This window comes from Ranitomeya variabilis, chromosome 4 (assembly GCF_051348905.1).
Source record: "Ranitomeya variabilis isolate aRanVar5 chromosome 4, aRanVar5.hap1, whole genome shotgun sequence".
Lineage (NCBI taxonomy): Eukaryota > Metazoa > Chordata > Amphibia > Anura > Dendrobatidae > Ranitomeya > Ranitomeya variabilis.
In genome coordinates this window covers 681,145,129-681,169,982 of record NC_135235.1, presented here as the reverse complement: position 1 = coordinate 681,169,982, position 24,854 = coordinate 681,145,129, and the positions used below count along the sequence as shown (strand labels likewise).

Here is a 24,854-nt window from a genome sequence, read left to right as displayed (position 1 = left end):
TACTTTCGCAAGGCACTGTATCTCTGTGATTTAGGCTGTGTGCACACGTAGCAGATTTTTCGCGTTTTTTTCGCTATAAAAACACGAAAAAAGCATACATTATGCCTCCCATCATTTAGAATGCGATTTTTTTTTGTGGATTTCCCACTATATTATTGCATTGGGAACCTCCGGAAAAATCTGCAAAAAAAAGCACCAAAAACGCGGTAAAAACGCATGCGGATTTCTTGCAGAAAATGTCCAGTTTTGCTCAGGAGCTTTCTGCAAGAAATCCTGAACGTGTGCACATAGCTTTAAGGACCTGCAAATTGAAAGTTGGAAAATTGCAACATTTACAATATTTTCCCAAATTTCTGTTTTTTTTCCCAAATAAACGCATCATATCAAAGAAATTTTACCGCTATCATGAACTACAATATGTCACGAGAAAACAATGTCAGAATCATTGGGATCCATGGAAGCGTTCCATACTTATTACCTCAAAATGACAGTGGTCAGAATTGTAAAAATTAACCTGGTCATTAACGTGCAAGCCACCCTCGGGAATAAAGGGGTTAAACACTAATGCATGTTAAATAATAAATGCTGCATAACAAGTGACACATAAGTAATGCAAAACATATAAGAACCTCATAGATGGTGTACTGCTAGCTCAATGTAAAATTACTAAAAGAGGGAAACTATCAGAATAAACAAGTAATGGAATTGGTTTTCCATATGTTTACATGGTACTGTACAACGCATGGAAAACTGATGCGGATCCGCAGCGTCAAATCCGCAACGTGTGCACATATACTTAGTTATCTGGAGTCTGTCTGGTGGAGGTGTGAATTGTATCCATGTAATGACTCATAAATCAGGTGTTAAATTGAGTCCTAGTGTCAAAGAATTGAACATCTTTATCAGTTTGAATTCCCAATTTTTTCTCTCTCTGTTGTCCTTAAAATTACTTTTTAGTACTAAGATGTTTAAGTCTGTCATACTGCGTCCAGGTCCAGAGAAATGTTTTCCCACAGGCATGTCCATTTCATTCCTGATAGTGTGTCAGTTTAGATTCATCCTTGTTTGTAGTTTTTGCATGGTTTCCCCAATATAAAGGACTCCAGGGCACCTTGTACATTGTATCATGTACACCACATTGGAGGATGTACATGAAAAGAAATCCATGACCTTATAGTCCTGGTTTGTGTTTGGTGTGTGGACTGTATTTGTCGGTAATATGTGGGTACAAGTTTTGCATTTTTATTGTTACATGGGAATGTGCTCGTCACTGATAGTGATGAGAGACTTCTGACAAGGAGATTCCTTAAAGCCCCTTTCACACATCAGATTTTTGCTATCAGTCGCAATCCGTTGAATTTTGAAAAAAAAGGGATCTGGCGACTGATGCCACCGAATCACTTTTTGTTCTCATAGACATGGATTGCGATGGATGGCCTCACGTTTCATCCGTCGTTCGCCGGATCTATCGAAAATTGTTTGTCCAGGGCCGGAGACAACAGACAAAGTAACAATTTTTGTTTCCGCCGTCTGTCGTTTGCTAGAATGGAAGCCTATGGGTGCCGGATCCGTCAAGTGACGGAATCTGGTGATGGATTCCATTTTTTTAACTGAGCATGCTCTGCTTGTTTCGGATCCAATTAGCCAGCCCCCCTAGTCAGATCTGTCGAAAAAATGAATCCATCGCATCAGTTTTTCACTTTCTGCGACGGATCCGTTGATACGTCGAGCCAACGGATTGTGACTTACGGCAAAAAACTAATGTGTGAAAGGGACCTAAGGGGGCTGTTTGTAGGACAGAACTGGTAGTTCTGGGAATATTTCTTTCAATTTGTGGCCTCTGTGGAATATGGGTTGGAGATCAGCACCAATTTTCCTTAGGATGCTCATGTGGGGATTGTATGTGACCACAAGAGGCACCCTGTTGTTGTCCTCCCTAAGTCTGTAATCCATGAGGCTGCTTCTTGGGATCCTTGTAGCTCTGTGGATCTGTTCATCTATTACCAGTGGATGGTATCCTTGTTGTAGAAATATATTTCTCAGTAATATCCGGACATCCTGTGGGCTTATGATAAATTGATGCTTGTAAGGTGTTGTCCTTGACATACCCCCACATAGAGTATAATGTTTCCACAGTACTGCCATCCCCCACACAGTATAATGTTCCCACAGTACCGCCATGTCCCCCACACAATATAATGTTCTCTCAGTACAGCCATCCCCCACACACAATATAATGTTCCCACAGTACCAGTATCCCTCGCACAGTATAATGTTCTCATAGTACCACCATGCCTCCACAAAAAGTATAATTTATGCACAGTACAGCCATCTCGCCACACACTATATAATATTCCCACAGTACTGCCATTCACCCGCACACAGTACAGTGTTCTTCCAGTAGTGCAATCCCCCCACACACAGTATGATGTTCCCACAGTACCGTCATCCCCCCACACACAGTATAATTTTCCCACAGTACCACCATCACCCAGATATAGTGTAATGTTCCCACAGTACTGCCATCCCACACACCCACAGTATAATGTTCCCTCAGTACCTCCATCTTCAATTAAATTTTGCAACAATTGAATATATTTTTTGGGGGTGTATTTCATGCAGTATATGAACGCCTACAGATGGGAAAATGCCCCTCAAAAAGCATCATATCTAGAGGAAAAAAAAAACCTGTATATGGAGACATTGGCCTCAATTAACTCGTGTCTAGGTGTTCTTACAAACAAGCTTTTATTAAAGCCTCAAACTTATCTGTGTTACTCAGACCTGAGATCTAACGTGATAGATGATTACAGTGCGGGGAAGACGGGAAACATTCATACAGACGGCCGGTGGTGATGGAATCAGTGACGGACTCTGGCCAAATGTTTCTAGAGCCGTAGTAGAAGATGAAGATGTCGTCCTCATCATGAAGTAGTTATTTCTCATGTCACGTGTAATGAATATCTCCTGCAGTATTGCTAATGCCGATTCCAGTGTCGGTAAATGAGACGAGAATTAGCGTTATGAAAGATGATTCTATGAGAAACATACTCAGCTGCCGACTCCGAGGTAGAAACTGCTTGTTGTGTGTGGTCTAAATATATAGGTTTTATTAGTAGATGTAAAGAAGAAAACTAAATACTGTAAAATAACAAAGATATCATTGCTGCTTGGGTCCTCACTAGTGATGAGCGAGTATACTCGTTGCTTGGGTTTTCCCGAGCACGCGCGGGTGGTCTCCGAGTATTTATGACTGCTCGGAGATTTAGTTTTCCTTGCCGCAGCTAGATGATTTGCGGCTACTAGACAGCTTGATTACATGTGGGGGTTCCCTAGCATCCAGGCAACCCCCACATGTACTCAGGCTGGCTAGTAGCCGTAAATCATCCAGCTGTGGCGATGAAAACTAAATCTCCGAGCAGTCATAAATACTCGGAGACCACCCAAGCATGCTCGGGAAAACCTGAGCAACGAGTATACTCTCTCATCACTAGTCCTCGCCATTCTTTTTTTGTATTTTCTGGTCAGTCCCAAACATCTTGTGATTTCTACAGCCAATCAGTTGCCGAAGCAGTGAGTTACATAGCCAGAGATTTGGAACATGGAGAACATGTCTGTGTCAGCAATTCAACTTATGTTCCAGTCCATACACGAAAAGAGAGTACAACATCTATACGTTTTATATCCTGATATGTTTCCCCTTATTATCTCCAGTAATTGTATTATTACACAGGATTTTTATGATGTTACATCGGCTCATCTTCTCATACAGGTCTCTACAATATCGGATCCTCTCAGTGAAGATCTTCTGTATAAGAGAATTTTCTTGATTTACACATTAAAGATGGATATGGACAGAGACAAGATGGCGGAGAGGATATTACACCTCACCCTAGAGATCATCTTCCGGCTTACTGGAGAGGTGAGAGATTCTGATGACGTCACATTACATCATTCTTATTTATGGGAATAACAGATGGATAGAACTGGAGAGGTGAGGACTCTGGAAATGTCTGTAGTGAGATTTATTAATGTGTCTCTCCATAACCAGGATTACACAGTACTGAAGAAGACCTCTAGTGAGCGCTGTCAGGACCCTGTCTCTGAGGGATGGGGAAGACCCCTGAGCCCAATCATGGGGCCGCCTCCTCATCCCTTAATACATGAGGACATCAATGACCAAAAGATCCTAGAACTCACCTACAAGATGATTGAGCTGCTGACTGGAGAGGTGACACTGCTGGGAATGCTGGGATATTATACAGTAACGCTATGAACATATTGCAGGGATGACGGTATCATTGTATGTGTCAGGTTCCTATAAGGTGTCAGGATGTCGCAGTCTATTTCACCATGGAGGAGTGGGAGTATTTAGAAGGACACAAAGATGTATACAAGGACGTCAAGATGGAGGTTGTCAAGCCCTTGACATCACCAGGTAATAGACAGGACTAAATACACACGGCCTATAATTATCTATATGTAAAGAATGAATTCAGTCCCTGTTTGTGTTTCTTCCAGATCTATCCAGAAAGAGGACAACACCAGAGAGATGTTCCTGTCCTCTTCTTCCACAGGACTGTAAACAAGAAGATCCCAATGTTCCTCAGTTTCATCAGGTAGATGGAGAGAAGGTGTCATGAGATCTCCCTTATGATGTGTAGGTGGCTGTGAAGGTCTTGTACTCAGTCTTGTTTTATCCACCAGTATTATATGTTTTATACTTGTGTAATGAGAATGTTGGATATGGCATGACTTTTGGATATGGGATGGACCCCACTCCTTCTTAAAACCACCATAACTACTGTAAACCTAGGTACTAAAATAAATACACAAAACACATTATTTTGGTTGTCAAAATGGCCACAGCTTTTATTCAAATCACAGGATTAAATAATCACAGTAGGAGTCAGGTGGAGTGCTAGTACATTGGGATTCACAAGTACTGCGATATCCCCATCTGTCTGACATACAGCACCAGGACAGACAGCCATAAAGGGGCGGCACGCACTGGCTTGCCATTCAAGCAGAGCCAGTAAACTTTCAGGGCACCAATGACCCTATTATCCTCACTCCTGTGCTTAACCACTGTGCCCGCCCCTGATTGATGTTACCATTACAACGTCCTTGAGGCTGGCCACCAAAGCCGAGCCTGCTCACCACCATGAGGTTTTACATCCTCTATTAGTTAAAATGAGTCCACCTTAACTTGTCTGCAACTTCCACCTGACTCCTAAACCACAAAGCCGTGACGGGTTAAATATTCCAAGTCTCATTTGACACCTTTTTTTTTTTTTTATAAATAATTAAATCATTTTTGTAAACTTAAAAACTAGAAGTCCCTGCAAAAGCATTAATGGGACTAAACTTGGCAAACCCCCGACTCACAAAGAGTCATCCTACAGCGCTCAGGAGAGGAAAAACCCCCTGTGGAGGAAACCTCCAGGGAACCATAGCTGAAGGATTGCCCTTCCCTTGGGCTTAGAAGGTTACCACAAATAATAACTCTTTATAGCCAATATACAATTGAACATGGTACAAGATATACAATGACAAATTCAAAAATACAATGAAAAATTTATCATTATACAAGCAATAATTAAAAAGTTTAAGGACAAAGATTATAAACAGGGCGGGAGGGCGGGTAATGTTTCCTCCTGTCCATCCTGTGAGAGAGAGAGGGAGAGCCAGAGTTTCCTCCCCTATATAAGCCCCACCCTCCTCACAGTAATACACCAGGCACAAACATCTAAACTTCCTCTTAAAGCAACAACACTCTTGTTTAAAATCTACACCGCAATACAAACAAAAGCTGCAGGAGTTCTCGGTCCACCCATCCCCAAGTCATGTCCACCTCCATCTAGTCTCCGGTGGTTTCTTGACTTTTGGATATGGGATGGACCCCACTCCTTCTTAAAACCACCATAACTACTGTAAACCTAGGTACTAAAATAAATACACAAAACACATTATTTTGGTTGTCAAAATGGCCACAGCTTTTATTCAAATCACAGGATTAAATAATCACAGTAGGAGTCAGGTGGAGTGCTAGTACATTGGGATTCACAAGTACTGCGATATCCCCATCTGTCTGACATACAGCACCAGGACAGACAGCCATAAAGGGGCGGCACGCACTGGCTTGCCATTCAAGCAGAGCCAGTAAACTTTCAGGGCACCAATGACCCTATTATCCTCACTCCTGTGCTTAACCACTGTGCCCGCCCCTGATTGATGTTACCATTACAACGTCCTTGAGGCTGGCCACCAAAGCCGAGCCTGCTCACCACCATGAGGTTTTACATCCTCTATTAGTTAAAATGAGTCCACCTTAACTTGTCTGCAACTTCCACCTGACTCCTAAACCGCCACCAGCGAGGCCATTTGACACCTTGAATGGACTCGACCCCCATCACCCATGCCTAATAAAGTCATCAACGACTTCTGCATGCTATGGAAAGACTGTGCATATAAGTAACAAAATTCCAGGACTACAGATTAATTTTAACAATGCAACACTACCAAATTATGATCAATAATACGGTAACTACAGCAAAATAACAGCCGCTAAACATGCTGCAATGTGGATCCTATAATGGGTAATGCAGAAACTAAACCATAATAAAGGGGTAGCCACAGTCTGACTACCTGTATAATGACATCTGTCATGCCTCAAAAACTATTATACCGCATGTATTGTAGCCAGCTCTAATAACTCACTAATTCACAGATTTTAGTTCTAGAAACCACCATTACATACAGTTGCTGGGCCAATTCTTAAACCCACTTACTATTACTACCCAAAAAGTGATGAGTGTATATAAAGAGAAAGATATTATAAACAAGGAGAAATTAAAAGCCATACACAATATAATATCAACATTATAACCGATCATTAAATAATTTGAACAATTTCTGTAATATTTGGACATAGTAAATGAAATAAGCCTATAGCAGAAAATTCTACAAAGGCATTATTAATAACCTTGCCACGCCATTGTTAATTGCTTTACAGGCATTTGATAACAAATACCATTAACCCTCTCCAACTGGGACAAAGGCATTGGGAATAGGCACATCGCCCTTCGTGTTAATGCGCTTGATTTCTTCACCCTTAGCCGCTCCCACTGGCTCAAGGGCATCGAGATGCACTTTATTACTTTTCCCTTAGTCACTCCCACTGACTCCAGGGCACCCATATTAGGTACATTGCTCTTCAGTTTAATTCCCCAGATTACTGCATTGTCCAGAGGACAACCTTGAAAGAAACAAGAGTTGGTCAATATAAACAGTCAAAATCTGTGCCTCAGCATTCTCAAGTCACATGAAAAAAAGAGAGCGTCCTTGAAGCTACAGATTGTATTGAAATGCATGCCTTTTTTTTTTTTTTTAAGCTATTGTTCCTAGCTCATAGGACCCAATTTAATTTGTAGGCATGTAGAATATGATTGCCATGTCCACAGGGACTTTACCCTAACTGGGTCTTGTAGGATATAAATGCTTCTGGAGACCAGGGGGCCATACTGTGATGGTCACTCCTCCACACCAGGGGGCCATACCAAAGATGGCTACCCCTCCATACCAGGGGGTCATACTATGATGTACACCCCTCCATCCAGGGGTCATACCCGAGATGTTTACTCCTCCACACAAAGGGTCATACTATGATGAATACCCCCCTAAACAGAGGGTCCATACCTGAGATGGTTACCCCTACTGACCAAATCATAATTAGCTTCAAGGACCCACTAAAAAAGAAACAAATAAGTGCTTTTTTTTTTTTTTTTTTTCTTTAATACCTTTATTAAAAACAAACATACAATAACCCAACAAAGCATAAATAACCTTAGCTCGCTGGGAGGAGTCCTTGAAGCTCATAAGATCTGGCGATTACCAAACATAAAGTGAACATAAAATGTACCAACAATTACTCCCAGCCGTTACCCCACCAGCTCGGGAGCACCATAACCACAGGGTTCCAATGTTCACTTGCACTTCCTGAGGATCCGACAAACCCTTGCCGAAACTCCCCTCCACATTTCACCAGATCCAGAACCATATTTAATACCAAACGGAAGAATCCATATCCCAATGGATCCCCCAGACCAATTTGCAACCAACTTCAAGGACCCCCCCAACTGCCCGGCTCCAGGTAATCCACTAAGTCTGTGCTATCCACCATCTTAGGTAATATAAAATTAAGCACTCGGTGGGTATACACCATTCCTGCAAATATATGAAGGGGACAATATAAGAATTAAAACAGCATACAATAAAACATCAAAGCATAAAGAACATTAACATGCTGGGAGGAGTCCTTGAAGCTCATAAGATCTGGTGATTACCAAACAAAAAGTGAACATAAAATGTACCAATTACTCCCAGCCGTTACCCCACCAGCTCGGGAGCACCACAACCACAGGGTTCCAATGTTCACTTGAACTTCCTGAGGATTCAACAAACCCTTGCTGAAAATCCCCTCCACCATTCACCAGATCAAGAACCAAATTAAATTCCAAAAAGAGGAATCCATATCCCAATGGATCCCCCAGAACAATTTATAACCAACTTCAAGGACCCCCCCAACTGCACAAGATGTGGGAGAAGTGAAGATGAAAACACCATGTAAGTTTACAACCAAGGTATATTACAGGTTGATACTGGAAAATGTCCCATCATAAGGTCAGATAAATTCGATGATGGGCAATGCTGTGTTATATGCTGTAACAATAAAGAAGCCGCCTGCTCCTCTACAGCAGTTACAGAAAGGCTCTCTAATCACCAGCTGCACATACATCGTAGGAAAATATATGTATGTAGGTCTAGTATAAGCTGCCTGCAGCCATAAGTGTATGTGCAGAAAACTGCAAGGTCTGTGTCCCCAGTCAGTAACACTACCTACATACAATAGACGAGAGACAGGGCTGAAAACTGGGCCCATGATGTGTTCTCCAGAGCAAGGTGCAGCATCACACTAGGAGTGCCCACTCACTGCCCCCACCATGTGCTGAGCTATTAGTGTCCACTCACTGCCCGCCATGTGCTGAGCTATGTCCACTCACTGCCTGCCATATGCTGCATTATTAGTGCCCCACTCACCACCACGCCATGTGCTGAATTACTCCCTGAATATTTATTGACATCTGATAATATATATATATATAGTAAGGCTCCAGGTAATGCACTCAGGCTTGTGCTATCCACCATCTTAGATATATAGAAAAAGGGGGGTGGATATATCAGGCAGGACAGCATGCAACATAATAGGACTAAAGGCTGCCATATCTCCAGAAATAAAGCACGGATTTGGAAGTCATACACAAATTATATGTGCAGCAAGGAAAGTAACCTGGAGACCCAGGATCTAACATGCACTCAAAGTCTGTATACATGATAAGCATGCTGCACAGAGATGGAGCCTTTACTCATATATCACACATATAGTGAGAGTAACCTGTCACACTGGATCTGTACACCCAGCATCATCAGACTGTACTGTACAGAGATGGAGCCTTTACTCATATATCACACATATAGTGAGAGTAACCTGTCACACTGGATCTGTACACCCAGCATCATCAGACTGTACTGTACAGAGATGGAGCCTTTACTCATATATCACATATATATAGTGAGAGTAACCTGTCACACTGGATCTGTATACCCAGCATCATCAAACTGTATTGTACAGAGATAAGGTCACACACAGGTCACCACACTCCATAAATGGGAAGGGGGGGAATCAGCACACAGCAGCATGCAATGCACAGATATGAAGTGCAGCCTCTTACCCTCACATATATACGGTATATATATACACCATCCCATTACTGCTCCCTCTCACCAGTGACTAGTCCCTATAACTGCCCAGTTCCGCGCTAGCAATAGCAGACACTGTATGTGTCAATGCTCTGACCTATCATACAGATACCCAAAACTCATGAAGACTCTGTATAATACAGCAGAAATGTGACACAACAGCCATGTCTGTAAGGAGATCACACAGGAGCTGTCTCTGCAGTGTGTGAGGCAACTTGTAACAGACCCATGAAGGAACATGGCAGCTACATGCATCTCTGAGGTAATATTGCTCCCAAATAAGATGTATGAGCTGATACTGCACTAATACATGATGAATGTGGAGTAGTATATCAGCCATGTCTGCAGGGAGATACACATGAGGGAACATGGAGACTGCATGAATTTCTGAGGTAAAATTGATCCCATATATGATGTAGGAGCTGATACTACACTAATACATGATGTGTGAGGTGAATGTACTCCTACCAGCTATAATGTGAGGTGATAACCCCAGTATTATACTCCCTGAAACTGCACACATGTTTCCTCCTGTCCATCCTGTGAGAGAGAGAGGGAGAGCCAGAGTTTCCTCCCCTATATAAGCCCCACCCTCCTCACAGTAATACACCAGGCACAAACATCTAAACTTCCTCTTAAAGCAACAACACTCTTGTTTAAAATCTACACCGCAATACAAACAAAAGCTGCAGGAGTTCTCGGTCCACCCATCCCCAAGTCATGTCCACCTCCATCTAGTCTCCGGTGGTTTCTGGATTAGAGCTGATCATAGATGTGACTTCTACATCTGTCTGTGACTTTTACAATATTTGTTTCAGGGTGAAAATCTGACCTATATTAATACTACAGAGACATATGTTTGGGGTGATGAGGGGTGTAAAGAGGAAACTCCTACATATGACTATCTAGGTGAGTAGTAAGTAACCACTAAATGCAGAGAAGTCACAGATTCTTCTCAGTCACCGGCTGTGGCTGCTATATTGATTGTGCAAATCATATCATAATCAATTGATCACCATTTTGCCTCTAGACCACAACAATCTCCTCTACCCAAAACTGCTCAAATAACTTTGGTCATTGAAAGACCTTTTCTATAGAACTTACAACCTGGAGGACTCACATATCCTCTGGGATTAGAAGACGCTGACCGTTACCTGCCCAGATCTGTAAACTACAAAGACAAATGACAGCGTACGTAGAATGTGCTGACAAGTTAGAAAATCACTTGAAGAAAAATATTATGATGGGCCTGTAAGAGAAAGCAGAGGGTAATGATGCTGTTGGCTTCCTAGAACCCTGATATTTTATTGGATGAATCTACCTTCTCTCCCTTCTGTGCTGCTGAATGTGCTCATATGGTCCCTACAAGAGCAGGTCTAGTTTTCTCTAGTCACCTTCCACGACGGCATATGGAGGTTGCCTCTTTGCCCTAATGGGGAACAGGAAATGGAGAGGTTAAAAGGCCCTCCCACCTCCCTCTCACCAGTGTCTTTTCCTGTTCCCCATGGGACAGGAGAGGTTTACTTCGTATGCAGTGGTGGCCGGTAACTACTGCATCTCACAAGCGTCGGCTTGTGTATAACCGGGCAGCATGGGGTCGTATCTTACCTCCCCGCCTATGCTGCTCCCGTCGCACCGCGCTGCGGTGTCCTCGGGACCTGTGCCTAGCCTTCCCGCGCCCCCGTGAGGGCAAAGCAGGCTAGTGTTCCCAACCGGAGTCCTCCTGGAGCTCTCCGGTCTCCTTCCCCTCCAAACATGCCGCTGGCAACCCGGAAGTGGTCGCGCGCATCACTTCCGGTTCTTTCTGCGCTCCCTGGAGGCACTTCCGCCGGCGGCGTCTCGTGCAGGACGGCGTCCTCCACGCCTGGACCATGGAGGGGAGGAGGAGGTGTATCCACATCGCTGGGGGCAGGTGCATACCGCTGTGTATAAAACCTGCCAGAAAACATCGCAGGTAAGACCGTTCCTATCATGGAGAGCAGTACCTGCCCTGCGCTTGCAGAGCCCAGCGCTGCCCCTGCCACAGTAAGTGCCGCAGGGACAGGGGTCCTTAGATAGTAACTTTGGGGTATCCTTGGTCACTCTCTCTCTCTCCCCTCTCATTGCAGGGAGAAAGGTCTACCCCCAAAACTACCGTTAAAAAGAAGTGTGCCATCTGTAATATTAAGCTGCCACCTTCATGGGAGAAAAAACTCTGCAGGACCTGTACTGACAAAGTTGTCAGGGCAGAGCAACCTTCTTTACTAGAGGAAATCCGATCCCTGGTCAAGCAAGAGGTGCAATCCTCCCTAGCAGCCTTTACCCCTCCACCCCCTCCGCCACCCCCTCCGCCACCCTCTCCAGCCAAAAAAAGGAAGATCCAGGAAGAGGATTCTGAATCTGAGTCAGACCTCTCTTATGCCTCATCCTCAGGTCGTCAGGAGGAATCTGCATCCTCTATTACATCGGAGGCCAGAAAATATCTATTTTCTTCAGACTGGGTTGAGGACTTAGTAGCTGCAGTACGCAGTACTATGGGGCTGGAGGAGGAGCCGGAACCCCAGTCCATACAGGACCAGATGTTTGGTGGCATAACTAAGGGTAAACGGGTGGGGTTTCCAATCCACCAGAATATCTCTGATATGATTGACCAAGAGTGGGAATTACCTGAAAAACGCCTCAGTACTCCATCCGAGATGAAGCGTAGATTCCCCTTAGAAGGCGAATTGACCAAATGGGATGTCCCTAAAGTTGACTCTCAAGTAGCAAGAGTGGCTAAAAGAACGGCTCTTCCATTCGAAGACTCGTCACAATTAAAGGATCCGATGGACAGGAAGATAGAGAGTCTATTAAAGAAATCATGGGAGACCTCCTCGGTAGCCCTCAAAGCTAATATCGCATCAACATGCGTGGCTAGAGCTCTATTCCGCTGGATAGGTGAACTGGAATCTCACATATCCCAGGGCACTTCAAGAGCTGAATTATTAGACTCCCTTCCTAGTCTCCTTAGAGCCACGGGTTTCCTAGCAGATTCTTCGATGGAAACTATCAGAATTGCTGCAAGGTCGTTAGTACAAACTAACTCGGCCAGAAGGGCGCTGTGGTTAAAAATGTGGTCTGGTGATATCACCTCTAAGGCCAAATTATGCGCCATACCATTTAAAGGTAACTACGTTTTCGGGCCTTCTCTTGACGACATCTTGGAGAAAGCTACCGATAAAAAGAAAGCCCTCCCAGAACAAAAAACTCCCAAAAAGAAGTTTTTTCGTCCCTTTCAGGCCCAAACCTCTCAGAGAGGAAAAGGCAAGTCCGGGAGGTGGAGTTACCCGAAGGGAGGAGGGAGAAACATCCTTATCCCTCAACAACAACAACAACAACAGCAATCTCAACAGGAAAAACGGTGACTCCGATCCGGTGGGGGGGAGACTTTCAAATTTTTACTCCCAGTGGCAAAACATCACCTCTTGCCCCTGGATCCTCAATGTCATCAAAGAGGGTCTCCTAATAGAATTCATTTCCTCCCCCCCACGGGGTCTAAAAGTCACCTCCCTACCTTCCCTGAAAGATCAATCCAATCTGGAGTCCGGTCTCAGGACCCTAAAGATGTCGGGTGCGATATCCCAAATACCAGAATGGGAGAGGGATCGGGGGCATTACACTCGCCTATTCCTGGTTCCCAAACCATCGGGCGAGTCCCGTGTTATTATAAATCTAAAGAATCTCAATCGGCATATCAAGTACCGAAGATTCAAGATGGAATCAGTGAAGAATGCCATTCCCTTGATAGGTCCACACTCCTTCATGGCCACCCTCGATCTGAAAGATGCCTACTTTCACATCCCCATTCACCCAAGACATCGCCATTACCTCAAATTTGCTGTACAGAGAGGACATCTGATAGAGCATTATCAATTCAACGTCCTCCCATTTGGAATCTCCTCTGCTCCAAGGGTATTTTCCAAAATAATGGGGGAAGTAGTCTCCTTTATCCGGAGGCAAGGCGTCTGTATAGTGCCGTATCTAGACGACCTTCTGTTAATAGCGCCTACCAAACAGGGCCTGGAATCTCATGTATCCAAGACTCTCGAAATCCTGACATCTCTTGGGTGGGTGCCGAATCTGGAAAAATCTCACCTACGACCCTCCAAATGCAGGAAATTCCTGGGAGTCCTCCTGGACTCTACAAGACAAATGTCCTTCCTCCCATCAGAACACCGTCTAACCCTTTTATCAAAGGTCAAAACGTTCAGGGACACCAGATCTCCTACAATCAGAGAAGGCATGTCTCTTGTAGGCTCGATGACAGCCTGCATTCAATCGGTACCATGGGCCCAGGCCCATTCCAGAATTCTTCAGGCACATATCCTGCAGAATTGGGACGGCCTTCCCAGTTCTTTGAACAAAAGACTGTACACGCCAGGCCGTGTCAAAGCCTCCCTGGCATGGTGGATGTCCCCAAAAAATTTACAAAAAGGGGTCAGCTGGACGCAAGTCCCACTGACCACAGTTACAACAGATGCCAGCCAGAGAGGCTGGGGGGCCATGATAGATCACACCCCTTTCCAAGGTCTCTGGGACCAGTCAACAAGCAAGAAATCTTCCAACTACAGAGAGCTAAAAGCTGTAGAAGAAGCCCTACTAGTAGGAGGTCATCTGATCAATGGACATCACGTTCGGATATATTCGGACAATGTGACCACGGTGGCCCACATCAGACATCAGGGCAGTTCAAAAAACAATTGCCTGAAAAATATATCTGCCCGACTATGCTCCTGGGCAGAAAGACATCTCTTATCTCTGACAGCGGTTCACCTGAAAGGCTCGTCCAACATTCAGGCAGACTATCTAAGTCGCCAGGACATACATCCGGGGGAATGGTGCCTGAGCAACCGAGGTTTCGAGATGCTGGTGAACAAATGGGGTCTCCCAGAAATCGACCTCTTTGCATCCAGCCGAAATGCAAAAGTCGAAGCATTCTTCTCTCTGAACCCCAGGGACGGCTCCAAAGGTGTGGATGCACTGGTCCAGAAGTGGAATTTCCGGCTGGCTTATGCGTTTCCACCAATCCCAATACTGGCGAAAGTCTTACAGAAAGTGCGAGAAGAACAAACGCCTACCATATTGGTAGCTCCGCTGTGGCCCAAGAGGAGTTGGTACAACCTGATAGTGGACCTTCAGGTGGATGGGCCGTTCCACTTTCCGATAGAAGACCTTCTTTCTCAGGGACCAATCCATCTCCTAGATGCCCACAAGTGGAATCTGGCGGCATGGCTACTGAAGCCCAAATATTAAGAGCCAGAGGACTATCAGATGCAGTGGTTTCCACACTTCAAAAATCTAGGAAACCGGTAACCATTGCAATATATAATAAAATCTGGAAGAAATTTTCATCCTTTTGTCTTCCTGAGGTGCCAGATCCCTTCAACCCGAACATTTCAAAAATTCTAGATTTTTTACAAAAGGGCTTAGAAATAGGCCTCAGACCTAGCACCTTAAAAGTCCAGGTGTCCGCCCTCAGCTCAATATTTGATCAAGATCTGGCAAATCATCGCTGGGTAAAAAGATTCATGATATCGGCTTCCAGAATGAATCCAAAGAAGCAAATAACAGTACCACTGTGGGATCTCAACCTGGTGTTACAGGGGCTCACGGGTCCCCCCTTTGAACCATTATCCTCCTGCTCCCAGAAAAATCTAATCTATAAAACAATTTTTCTAGTGGCTATTACATCAGCAAGGAGGGTGGGAGAATTGCAAGCCCTCTCAATAAGAGAGCCATACCTGTCCATCCGAGATGACTCTATAATACTACGCCTAGACCCTTCTTTTCTTCGAAAAGTCGTATCAGATTTCCATCGCTCCCAGGAAATTATTCTACCTTCTTTTTGCCAAAATCCTGCAAATCCAAAGGAAGAGAAATTCCATATGCTGGACGTCAGGCGCGTTGTCTTATTTTACTTAGAACAAACCAGTTCTTACAGAATCGACCACAATCTATTTGTCCATCCATCAGGACAGAACAAAGGAAAAAAGGTAGCCAAAAGTACTATTGCCAACTGGATTAAGAGAGCAATAGCAGAAGCATACCTGGCTCAGGACAAAACTCCTCCAGTAGGAATCAAGGCTCATTCCACTAGATCAACCTCAGTCTCCTGGGCAGAAAGAGCAGGTGCATCGGCAGAGCAAATCTGCAGGGCAGCCACATGGTCTTCATTGCATACTTTCTCCAGACATTACAGACTGGATATAATGCCCAACAAAGATTTAGTCTTCGGCCGGAAAGTACTCCAGGCCGTTGTCCCTCCCTAGCGCCAAATTAGTTGGTATTCCTCCATATGCCGTCGTGGAAGGTGACTAGAGAAAATAGAATTATTCTTACCGTTAATTCGGTTTCTAGGAACCTTCCACGACGGCGCTAGTTCCCTCCCTATACTCCTGGATTTAATTCTGGGATTCAAGGTAAACCGGTGCTATGGTTTTCAGTTATAAGTCACTGGTGAGAGGGAGGTGGGAGGGCCTTTTAACCTCTCCATTTCCTGTTCCCCATTAGGGCAAAGAGGCAACCTCCATATGCCGTCGTGGAAGGTTCCTAGAAACCGAATTAACGGTAAGAATAATTCTATTTTTCTGACCAAACTTTGAATTTCTGTATGCTGAGGCCTGTTGTGTCTGTGGTGGAAAAATCGTACCTTCGCAGGCATAAGTTGCATAGTTCTGTCTGCTAGCCTTTTTCAACATATTTTAATTTTTTTCAAAAAATAATAAAAAGCCTCCCAAAAATTTATACAGTCTGTTATGTCAGGCTGAGGCCTGGTGTATCAGTGGTGGAAAAATCGTACCTTCGTAGGCACAAGTTGCATAGTTCTGTCTGCTAGCCTAGTTCAACTCTTTATTTAAAAAAAAAAACAAAAAAAACAGCAAAACCCCCCAAAAAATGTATACAGCCTATTATGTTAGGTTGAGGACTGGTGTATCTGTGGTGGAAAAATCGTAGTTTCGCAGGCATACGTAACATAGTTCTGTGTGCTAGCCTTGTTCTACTTTTTTTTTATTTTTTCAAAATTTCACATACAACAGAAAAGATAATTATACAGTCTGTTATCTGTGGCTGCGGCCTGTAGCATCTGTGGTGGAAAAATCGTAGCTTTGAGGGCATACTGATGAGATATATTTTTTCTCCAAATAAATACATTTGTGTTGAGCTTTTGAAATAGTTCAGTAGTCCATTTAAAATGGGCAAGGCAAGGGGCAAGGGAAGGGGAAGTGGACGTGATGCTGATGGTGCATGCAGAGGACGAGGCCGTGGCCAAGCTGAAAGTGGGCCACAACAAAGACCCACATCTTCTCGCTCGACCTTCCTGTCCCAGTTTCTAGGGGATCGCACCACATCACTATTGAAGCCGGAGCAGTGTGAAACTCTTGTTGGTTGGATAGCGGATAATGCTTCCAGTCACTTAGCCACCACCACCACCATGTCTTCCACACGGTCAAGTCTGAGTAGCCATGAGTGTTGACTGGAAATTCATACATGAACATACTGAATAAACATTATTTTTTTTTAACGGGCATCTTAAACACCCTTTAAAAAAATGATGTGGGTGTTGCATCACGAACAACGGTCACCCTGTTGATAAGGTGATGGAGGATGAGGATGAGGAGAAGGAGGATGACAACAACAGCAAATAGCCAAAATCAGGAAGCGTATACCCATGTGTGGGTGTGAAGAGGTGCATGGGAATAGACCTCCTCAAAAAAAGACACTGGATTTGCGTTTGTTATGCTGCTATCATTCGGTGGTGTTGAGAAGTCTGGCCTAATCCAAACCTTGTTCATTTTTATAAGAGTCAGCCTGTCAGCATTTTCAGTTCACAGACTGATGTGCTTATCAGTTATAATTCCACCAGCAGCAATAAAAACCCGCTCTGCCAAAATGCTAGCAGCAAGGCAGGCCAGGACCTCCAAGGCGTTAGAGAGGCAGTTCATGCCATGTGTCCAGCTTGGATGCCCAATAATTATAAGGCACAGAGGAATCACGGAGGATGTTGGTACGGTCAGCAAGGTACTCCTTCAGCATCTTCCCAAACATTCCACTCCTTGTGACAGTTCCCCGCGCCTCTGGGCTTAGGCAATGGGAGGGTCTTAGAAAACTCCCAGAACTTTGCCAGTGTTCCCCTGCCTCTGCTGGATTGGAGTTGTGTCTCTCTCGCCTGTACTCCTTGGTTGTCCAATGAACTGTCGCCAATGTTTTCAGATGGGATTTTTTTTAATAATTCCGCAACAAGGGCCCTCTGGTAGTACAGCATTTTAGTACACCTGTCTGCCTCTGGAAGAAGAGATTAAAAGTTCTCCTTGTAGCATGGGTATAGAAGTGTCACCAACCAGTAGTGATTGTCACCGAAAATTTTGATAATGCGAGGGTCACGGGAAAGGCAGCGCAACAAAAAGTCAGCCATGCGTGCCAGACTGCTAACAGGCAATACTTCCGTGTCCTCACCAACAGGATGACTGACCATGCTGTCCTCCTCCTCACTGTCCTCAGGCCATCCATGCTGAACAGACGGTATAACAGTTGTACTTGTAGTACTGTCTATAGCGCATGAAAAGTAGCTCCTGTTCTTCCTCCTCTTCCTCATTGTCTACCATTCCATATTGCGATGACATGAGGCTGGGCTGTGTGTAATCAACCTGTATGGTTCCTTGTTCCATGTGCTCGTGCTCCGCCTGCAATGCATCCTCTTTCATTATGATCAGAGTGCTTTTCAGAATGCAGAGAAGCGGGATGGTGATGCTAATTATCGCATTGTCACCGCTCACCATCTTGGTGGACTCCTCAAAGTTTTGTAGGATAGTACATATGTCTGACATCCATGTCCACTCCTGAGGTTTTATGTGTGGATTCTGACATGAATAACCACGGCCTTGTTGATGCTGGTAGTGAACAACTGCCCTATTCTACTCACAAATACTTTCCAACATATGCAATGTAGAATTCCAACATGTACACCACACACCAGTCGGTGAGCCGGAAGCTGCAAAAGCTGCTGAAGCATAGCAAGAGTGGCTGAAGCTGTAGCTGACTTTCTAAAATGGGCACATAGGCGGAGTACTTTCACAACCAGATCCGGCAGCTCCAGGTAGCTTTTGAGAAACTGTTGAACGACGAAGTTAAGCACAAGGGCCAGGCATGGTACGTGTGTGAGCTCACCTAGCCTCAGAGCAGCCGCCAGGTTCCGGCCATTGTCACATATGACCAAGCCAGGCTGTAGGTTCAGCGGTGTCAGCCACAAATCTGACTGCTTTTTTAGAGCTGTCCACAACTCTTCAGCATTGTGCGGTTTGTCACCTAAGCATATTAGCTTCAACATAGCCTGTTGCCACTTAGCTGAGGCCATGCTACTGTGCTTCCAGCTTCTGACTGATGTGCTCATTTCGGAGATGGAGGCTGAAGAGGAGGTCCAGGAGCTGTAGACTGTGGGAGCAACCCTGATTGACATACGGCCTGCAATCCTCAGCATCGGGAGGACATGTTCGATCCCAAGGTCCAACTGGGTCCCGGCTTCCACTGTTAACCCAGTGTGCCGTCTGTTATGACCTGGTGGTTAAGAGGCCACACTGATATGACCTGGTGGCTAAAACGCAACATGGGACGAGCTCTGAGGAGGTGGTAACTCTACTGACCGCAGTTCCTAATCCTAACAACAACACTAGTAATAGCCGTGGGATGTTCCTGACTCTCCCTAGACACCTCGTCACAGCCTAAGAGCTAACTACCCCTAAAGTAGGAAATAGAAAGCTATCTTGCCTCAGAGAAAACCCCCAAAGGAAAGAAGCCCCCCACAAATATTGACTGTGAGTGGAGAGGGAAATGTCGTACACAGAAATGAAATCAGATTTCAGCAAAGGAGGCCAATACTAAACTTGATAGACAGAGAGAAAAGGATACTGTGCGGTCAGTATTAAAAACTACAAAATCCACGCAGAGTTTACAAAAATGAACTCCACTCCGACTCACGGTGTGGAGGGGCAAATCTGCTTCCCCAGAGCTTCCAGCTAGCCTGAATATAACATAGTGACACGCTGGACAAAAAGAGACATATATGCAGAGCAATAGAGTCCAAACAAATGGACAAACAAGAACTAGCAAAAACTTATCTTTTGCTGACAAGGACAGGCCATATGAGAAATCCAAGGAGAGAACCAAATCCAACCAAGAACATTGACAGCTGGCATGAACTAAAGCCCAGAGCAGGTTTAAATAACAAACCCAGGCAAGGCGATCAGTGGAGGCAGCTGCTACAGCTACCTAAAAGAGCAGCAGTTCCACTCGAAACCACCAGAGGGAGCCCAAGGGCAGAACTCACAAAAATACCATTAGCAACCACAGGAGGGAGCTCCAGAACAGAATTCACAACAGCCGTCAGTGAGATGTACCATCCCTGTCCACAAGCACTTGTCCACGTGTCTGAGGTTAGGTGGACTTTCCCAGTAACTGCATTGTTGAGGGCACGGGTAATGTTGTGGGACACATGCTTGTGTAATGCCGGGACGGCACACCGGGCGAAATAGTGGCGGCTGGGGACCGAGTACCTTGGGATGGCCGCAGCCATCAGGTTGCTGAAAGCTTCTGTCTCCACAAGCCTAAAAGGCAATATTTCGAGCGCAAGCAGACGAGAAATGTGTGATTTTAGTACTGTGGCTTGCGGGGCATTGGCTGCGTATTTCCGCTTGCGTTCCAATGACTGGGGTATGGACAACTGAAGGCTGGGACAAGGACGTGGACATGCTTGATGATGGTGCAAGTTGAGTGTGGGCAACGACAGGTGCAGGGCAGGAGGCATCTTCGCATGCACCATGGACAGGTGATTGGCATGCACGCATAACAGTGGAAGCAGTGGTGTCACCCGCAGACACTTCCTGGAGCCTGAGGTTCGGCCCACAAAGTCGGGTGCTTTGCTGCCATGTGCCTGATCATGCTGGTTTTGGTCAGGCTGGTAGTTTTGCTACCCCTGCTGTTGCGGGCATGGCAGGTGGTGCAAATAGCCTGTTTGGGGTAATTGGCAGAGTATTTATAAAACAACCAGACTCGGGAAGACCTAGAATTTGGACTGGCAACTTCCATCATGTTGGTGTTACGGGGAAGGGTTGCCCACCTCCTGTCTGTGGCCACCAGACTGCTTCTTCCTGCCTGTTGGGGTGCTACACCTCCTTCCCCATGTGTGCTGCTGTCCTCGCTCTGCATGTCCTCCTGCCAGGTTGGGTCAGTTACTGTATTATCCCCCACCTCATCTTCCACATCCGCACCCTGGTTCTCCTCCTGACTTTCTGGCGATTGTCTCATCATCATCCACCTCTTGTGACACTTTTCCACCGTCCCCTTCCTGTGACCGTGGCTGCTCAAATATTTGGGCATCGCTACATGCGATCTCATCTTGTCCCACTTCAAGTGGACCGGGCGAGAGGCCCGAATCTATAATTGGAAAAGTGAACAGCTCTTTGAAGTTTCCAAGTGTGGGATCAGTTGTCTCCGGGCACTCGGCATGGTGGGAGGAAGGAGGATCAGGGTGAGTAATATGCAGTCCAGACTCACGGCTACTCAGATTTGACTGCGTGGTAGACGTGGTGCTGGTGGCGGCAAAGTGACTGGAAGCATTATCCGCTATCCAACCAACAACCTTTTGACATTCCTCTGGGTTCACTAGTGGTGTGCTGCGGTCCCCTAGTAATTGGGACAGGAAGGTCAAGCAAGAAAATATGGGGGTTTGTTGTGGCCCAATTTCAGCTTGCCCACGGCCTCGGCCTCTGCATGCACCATCAGCATCATGTCCACTTTCCCATTGCTTGCCACTCGTCTTGCCCATTTTAAATGGGACTACAATATTTTCCACGTTCACTACAAATGGCTGAATTTGTATATGAATATAAATGATCCGTGTGCGGGAAAACTACAGTTTAAAATATCTGCCCTGTAGGTAACAAATGTTTTATTTAGCAAACTGGTGTCAATAACTAGGGTAAGACACAGCAAAAAAAGTTCAATGGAGGGCTCAGATGCCACAACTTTTAGCCCACAGATAGATGAGGCATGTCATGCAGATACCACACCGTAAAATATGTGGCATGTATTTTTTTTTTTACAGCTAAATAGTGTGCAGAACAAGGGTAAGACACAACAAAAAAAGTTGAATGGAGGCCTCAAATGCCACAATTTGTAGCCCACAGATAGATGAGATGTGTCACCAAGATTCCACAATGCTCAATATCTGGCCTGTATTTTTTTTTTTTGGTCAGCAATATTGTGTCAATAAATAGGCAATGACACAACAAAAAAATTCTATGGAGCCCTGAAATGGCACAATTTTGAGCGCAAAGATATGCGACCCATGTGGTGTACAAAACCCAGTTTAAAATATCTGCCCTGTTGCTAAATATTTTTTTTTCATCTATATATTTTTGGGGCAGCAAAATGGTGTCAAGAAATTGCATAAGACACTCCAAAAAAATTCCACAGTACCACAAAAATTGGCAGAATTTTCTGCGTAGTCAGATGTGATGGCTGGGATGGGCAAACCCGTTTAAAATAGCTGGATTTTCACGCTGTACTATGAAAAGGATCTGGCTGTAGTCTTCAGTGTCAACAAGCAAATGGTAAAAAGGGGTTTTTTGACTGATTTGGAATAAAATAATCAGGATTAAGATGCCAAAAAAAATTCTTCCTAGCCTCTGATACCTGGGGCTAGGTATATATGTAATAGGCTGCAGCAGCAGACAGTAATGGAATGGACCCCCTTGATGTATGCAATGATATCTATATACCCACATACAGTGCCTGCATGATTAGCACTGATAATTATAGAGCCACATACACTCCCCTGCCTACCTAGCACTGCAATCTATCTACATCGTAATTAGTCCAGAGGTCCCCAACGTTTCTGACCTTGAAAGCCACATTCAGCTCTGAGAGAGGGTTGCAAGCCACATCCAGCCTTGAGAGGGTCGCAAGCCACATTCAACTCCTGCCCCCTCTCAATAGTGGCAACCAAAGCCCCCATTACAGGAATAATGGTAACTAAAACTTTTCCACAAAAATCACCCCAATGCAGTAAACTAAGATTCAGGGGTTCCCACAATACCCCCATTCAGTATTCTCCTATAAAGCACTCCCAAGACAGTTTCACATCCAGCTTTAAACACCTCCTCTGACAGGTACTATAATTTTGTCTCCATCCTTAAAATATCTCAAAACCCCTAAGAGCAGTATATGTGCATCCAGATCTGCTCTTCTGTGCAGGGCTGCTCACAAAATTCACCATTTTCAGATGTGCTCATACTTGTTTGCAAGACCTGGAGCTAATGCACCAAGCTTGCAGACAGTCGCAAGCCACAATTCATAGGCCCGCGAGCCACATGTGGCTCCCGAGCTACAGGTTGGGAACCCCTGCCTTAGAAGAACTGTTGCTTTAGCTAGATTTGTGTAAAATATGATAGTATACCCTCACTAACTGATAGAAATGTTAAAAAATATAAAATTCAAGGATATTTTATCCAAAAATAATAATTGGTTTTTATTTTTGGCAGATGACTGTATCAGGAGAACAGAGGGACAGTTGACATCTTCATTTCTTAAATCGGATGATTTTGAGATCCCACAGGATACAATTGAAGTGAATGCCATTACTCCAGATATACCATCATGCCTTCACAGCAAAGATCTGTCATATGCTCCTTTGAAACAGGTCCTGTCTTCTGATTCATTACCGACTACTAAGGAAAATCAAAGTCACAAAATAAGCATTAAAAAACAAACTGCTCCTAAAGCAAAGAAGCCATTTCCACGTTTAGAATATGGCAATAGCCTTCGTCTCAAAAAGTATTTTCTCAAACATCAAAAAATTCACATAGCAGAGAATAGATTTTCTTGTTCCAAGTGTGGGAAATGCTTTAACCAGAAATCAAAACTTGTTCGTCACCAGCGAAATCACACAATGGAGAAGCCATTTTCATGTTCAGAATGTGGGAAGTTTTTTAACCGGAAAGCGCATCTTGAAAGCCACCAGAGAACCCACACAGGGGAGAAGCCTTTTTTATGCTCAGAATGTGGGAAATGTTTTAAACAGAAATCAGATTTGGTTAAGCATCAGAGAACTCACTCAGGGGAGAAGCCATATTCATGTTCAGAATGTGGGAAGTTTTTTAACCGGAAAGCGCATCTTGAAAGCCACCAGAGAACCCACACAGGGGAGAAGCCCTTTTCATGTTCCGAATGTGGAAAATGTTTTATACAGAAAGGAAATCTTGTTAAACACCAAAGAACTCACACTGGGGAGAAGCCCTTTTCATGTTCCGAATGTGGAAAATGTTTTATACAGAAAGGAAATCTTGTTAAACACCAAAGAACTCACACAGGGGAGAAGCCTTTTCCTGTTCAGAATGTGAAAAATGTTTTGTGAAGAAATCATCTCTTCTTAGCCACCAGAGAAGTCACACAGGGGTGAAGTCTTTTTCATGTTCTTAATGTGGGAAATGTATTACAAGTAAATTGACTCTAAATAAACATCAGAGAAGTCACACAGGGGAGAGAAGCCTTTTTCATGTTCAAATGTTGAAAATGTTTTAACCAAAATGTTATCTTTGAAAAGGGGTTGTTCAATAGTAGGACACATTTTTGTCATACCAATGTTTGGCATTGTTAAAAAAAAAAAGAAACACACTCATACTCACCTTCCGATCCAGTGCCGTTCCCTTGGTTTCAGCAATCTCTTTTAGTCCATGAGCCGGGCCAGATATCGGTACCACCCGGAGTGACTAATTTTCTTTGGTATTTTTAGGTAGATGCATGTCTGTAGTTTATTTTTTGATATGATAGCCCTTACATATACGTAGCTTATTAACCCCTTCAGCCCTAGGCCTATTTGTACCCAAGTGCCTTAGCCAATCTGACCTGTGCCACTTCATGGGCTAATAACTTTGGAACGCTTTCACCTATCCAAGCCATTCTGAGATTGTTTTCTCGTGACATATTGTACTTCACGTCAGTGCTAAATGGGAGTCAATATATTT

At 44.5% G+C, this 24,854-nt stretch overlaps 1 protein-coding gene across 3 annotated transcripts in view; it reads left to right on the top strand.

The window, feature by feature from the left end:
* LOC143766361 (oocyte zinc finger protein XlCOF7.1-like) overlaps positions 1 to 24,551 on the top strand; it is a 76,290-nt gene extending 51,739 nt beyond the window's left edge. For 2 of the 3 annotated variants that reach the window (XM_077253993.1, XM_077253995.1), the window contains exons 2-8: positions 3,773 to 3,922; positions 4,052 to 4,231; positions 4,315 to 4,438; positions 4,522 to 4,619; positions 10,638 to 10,728; positions 16,348 to 16,404; positions 23,373 to 24,551. In XM_077253993.1, coding sequence (XP_077110108.1) covers positions 3,773 to 3,922; positions 4,052 to 4,231; positions 4,315 to 4,438; positions 4,522 to 4,619; positions 10,638 to 10,728; positions 16,348 to 16,404; positions 23,373 to 24,244 — 1,572 coding nt within the window. In that variant the 3' untranslated portion in view covers positions 24,245 to 24,551. The remainder of the gene's footprint in view (positions 1 to 3,772; positions 3,923 to 4,051; positions 4,232 to 4,314; positions 4,439 to 4,521; positions 4,620 to 10,637; positions 10,729 to 16,347; positions 16,405 to 23,372) is intronic. The other variant, XM_077253994.1, reaches the window with a different exon arrangement.
* The last annotated feature ends 303 nt before the right edge of the window (positions 24,552 to 24,854 follow it).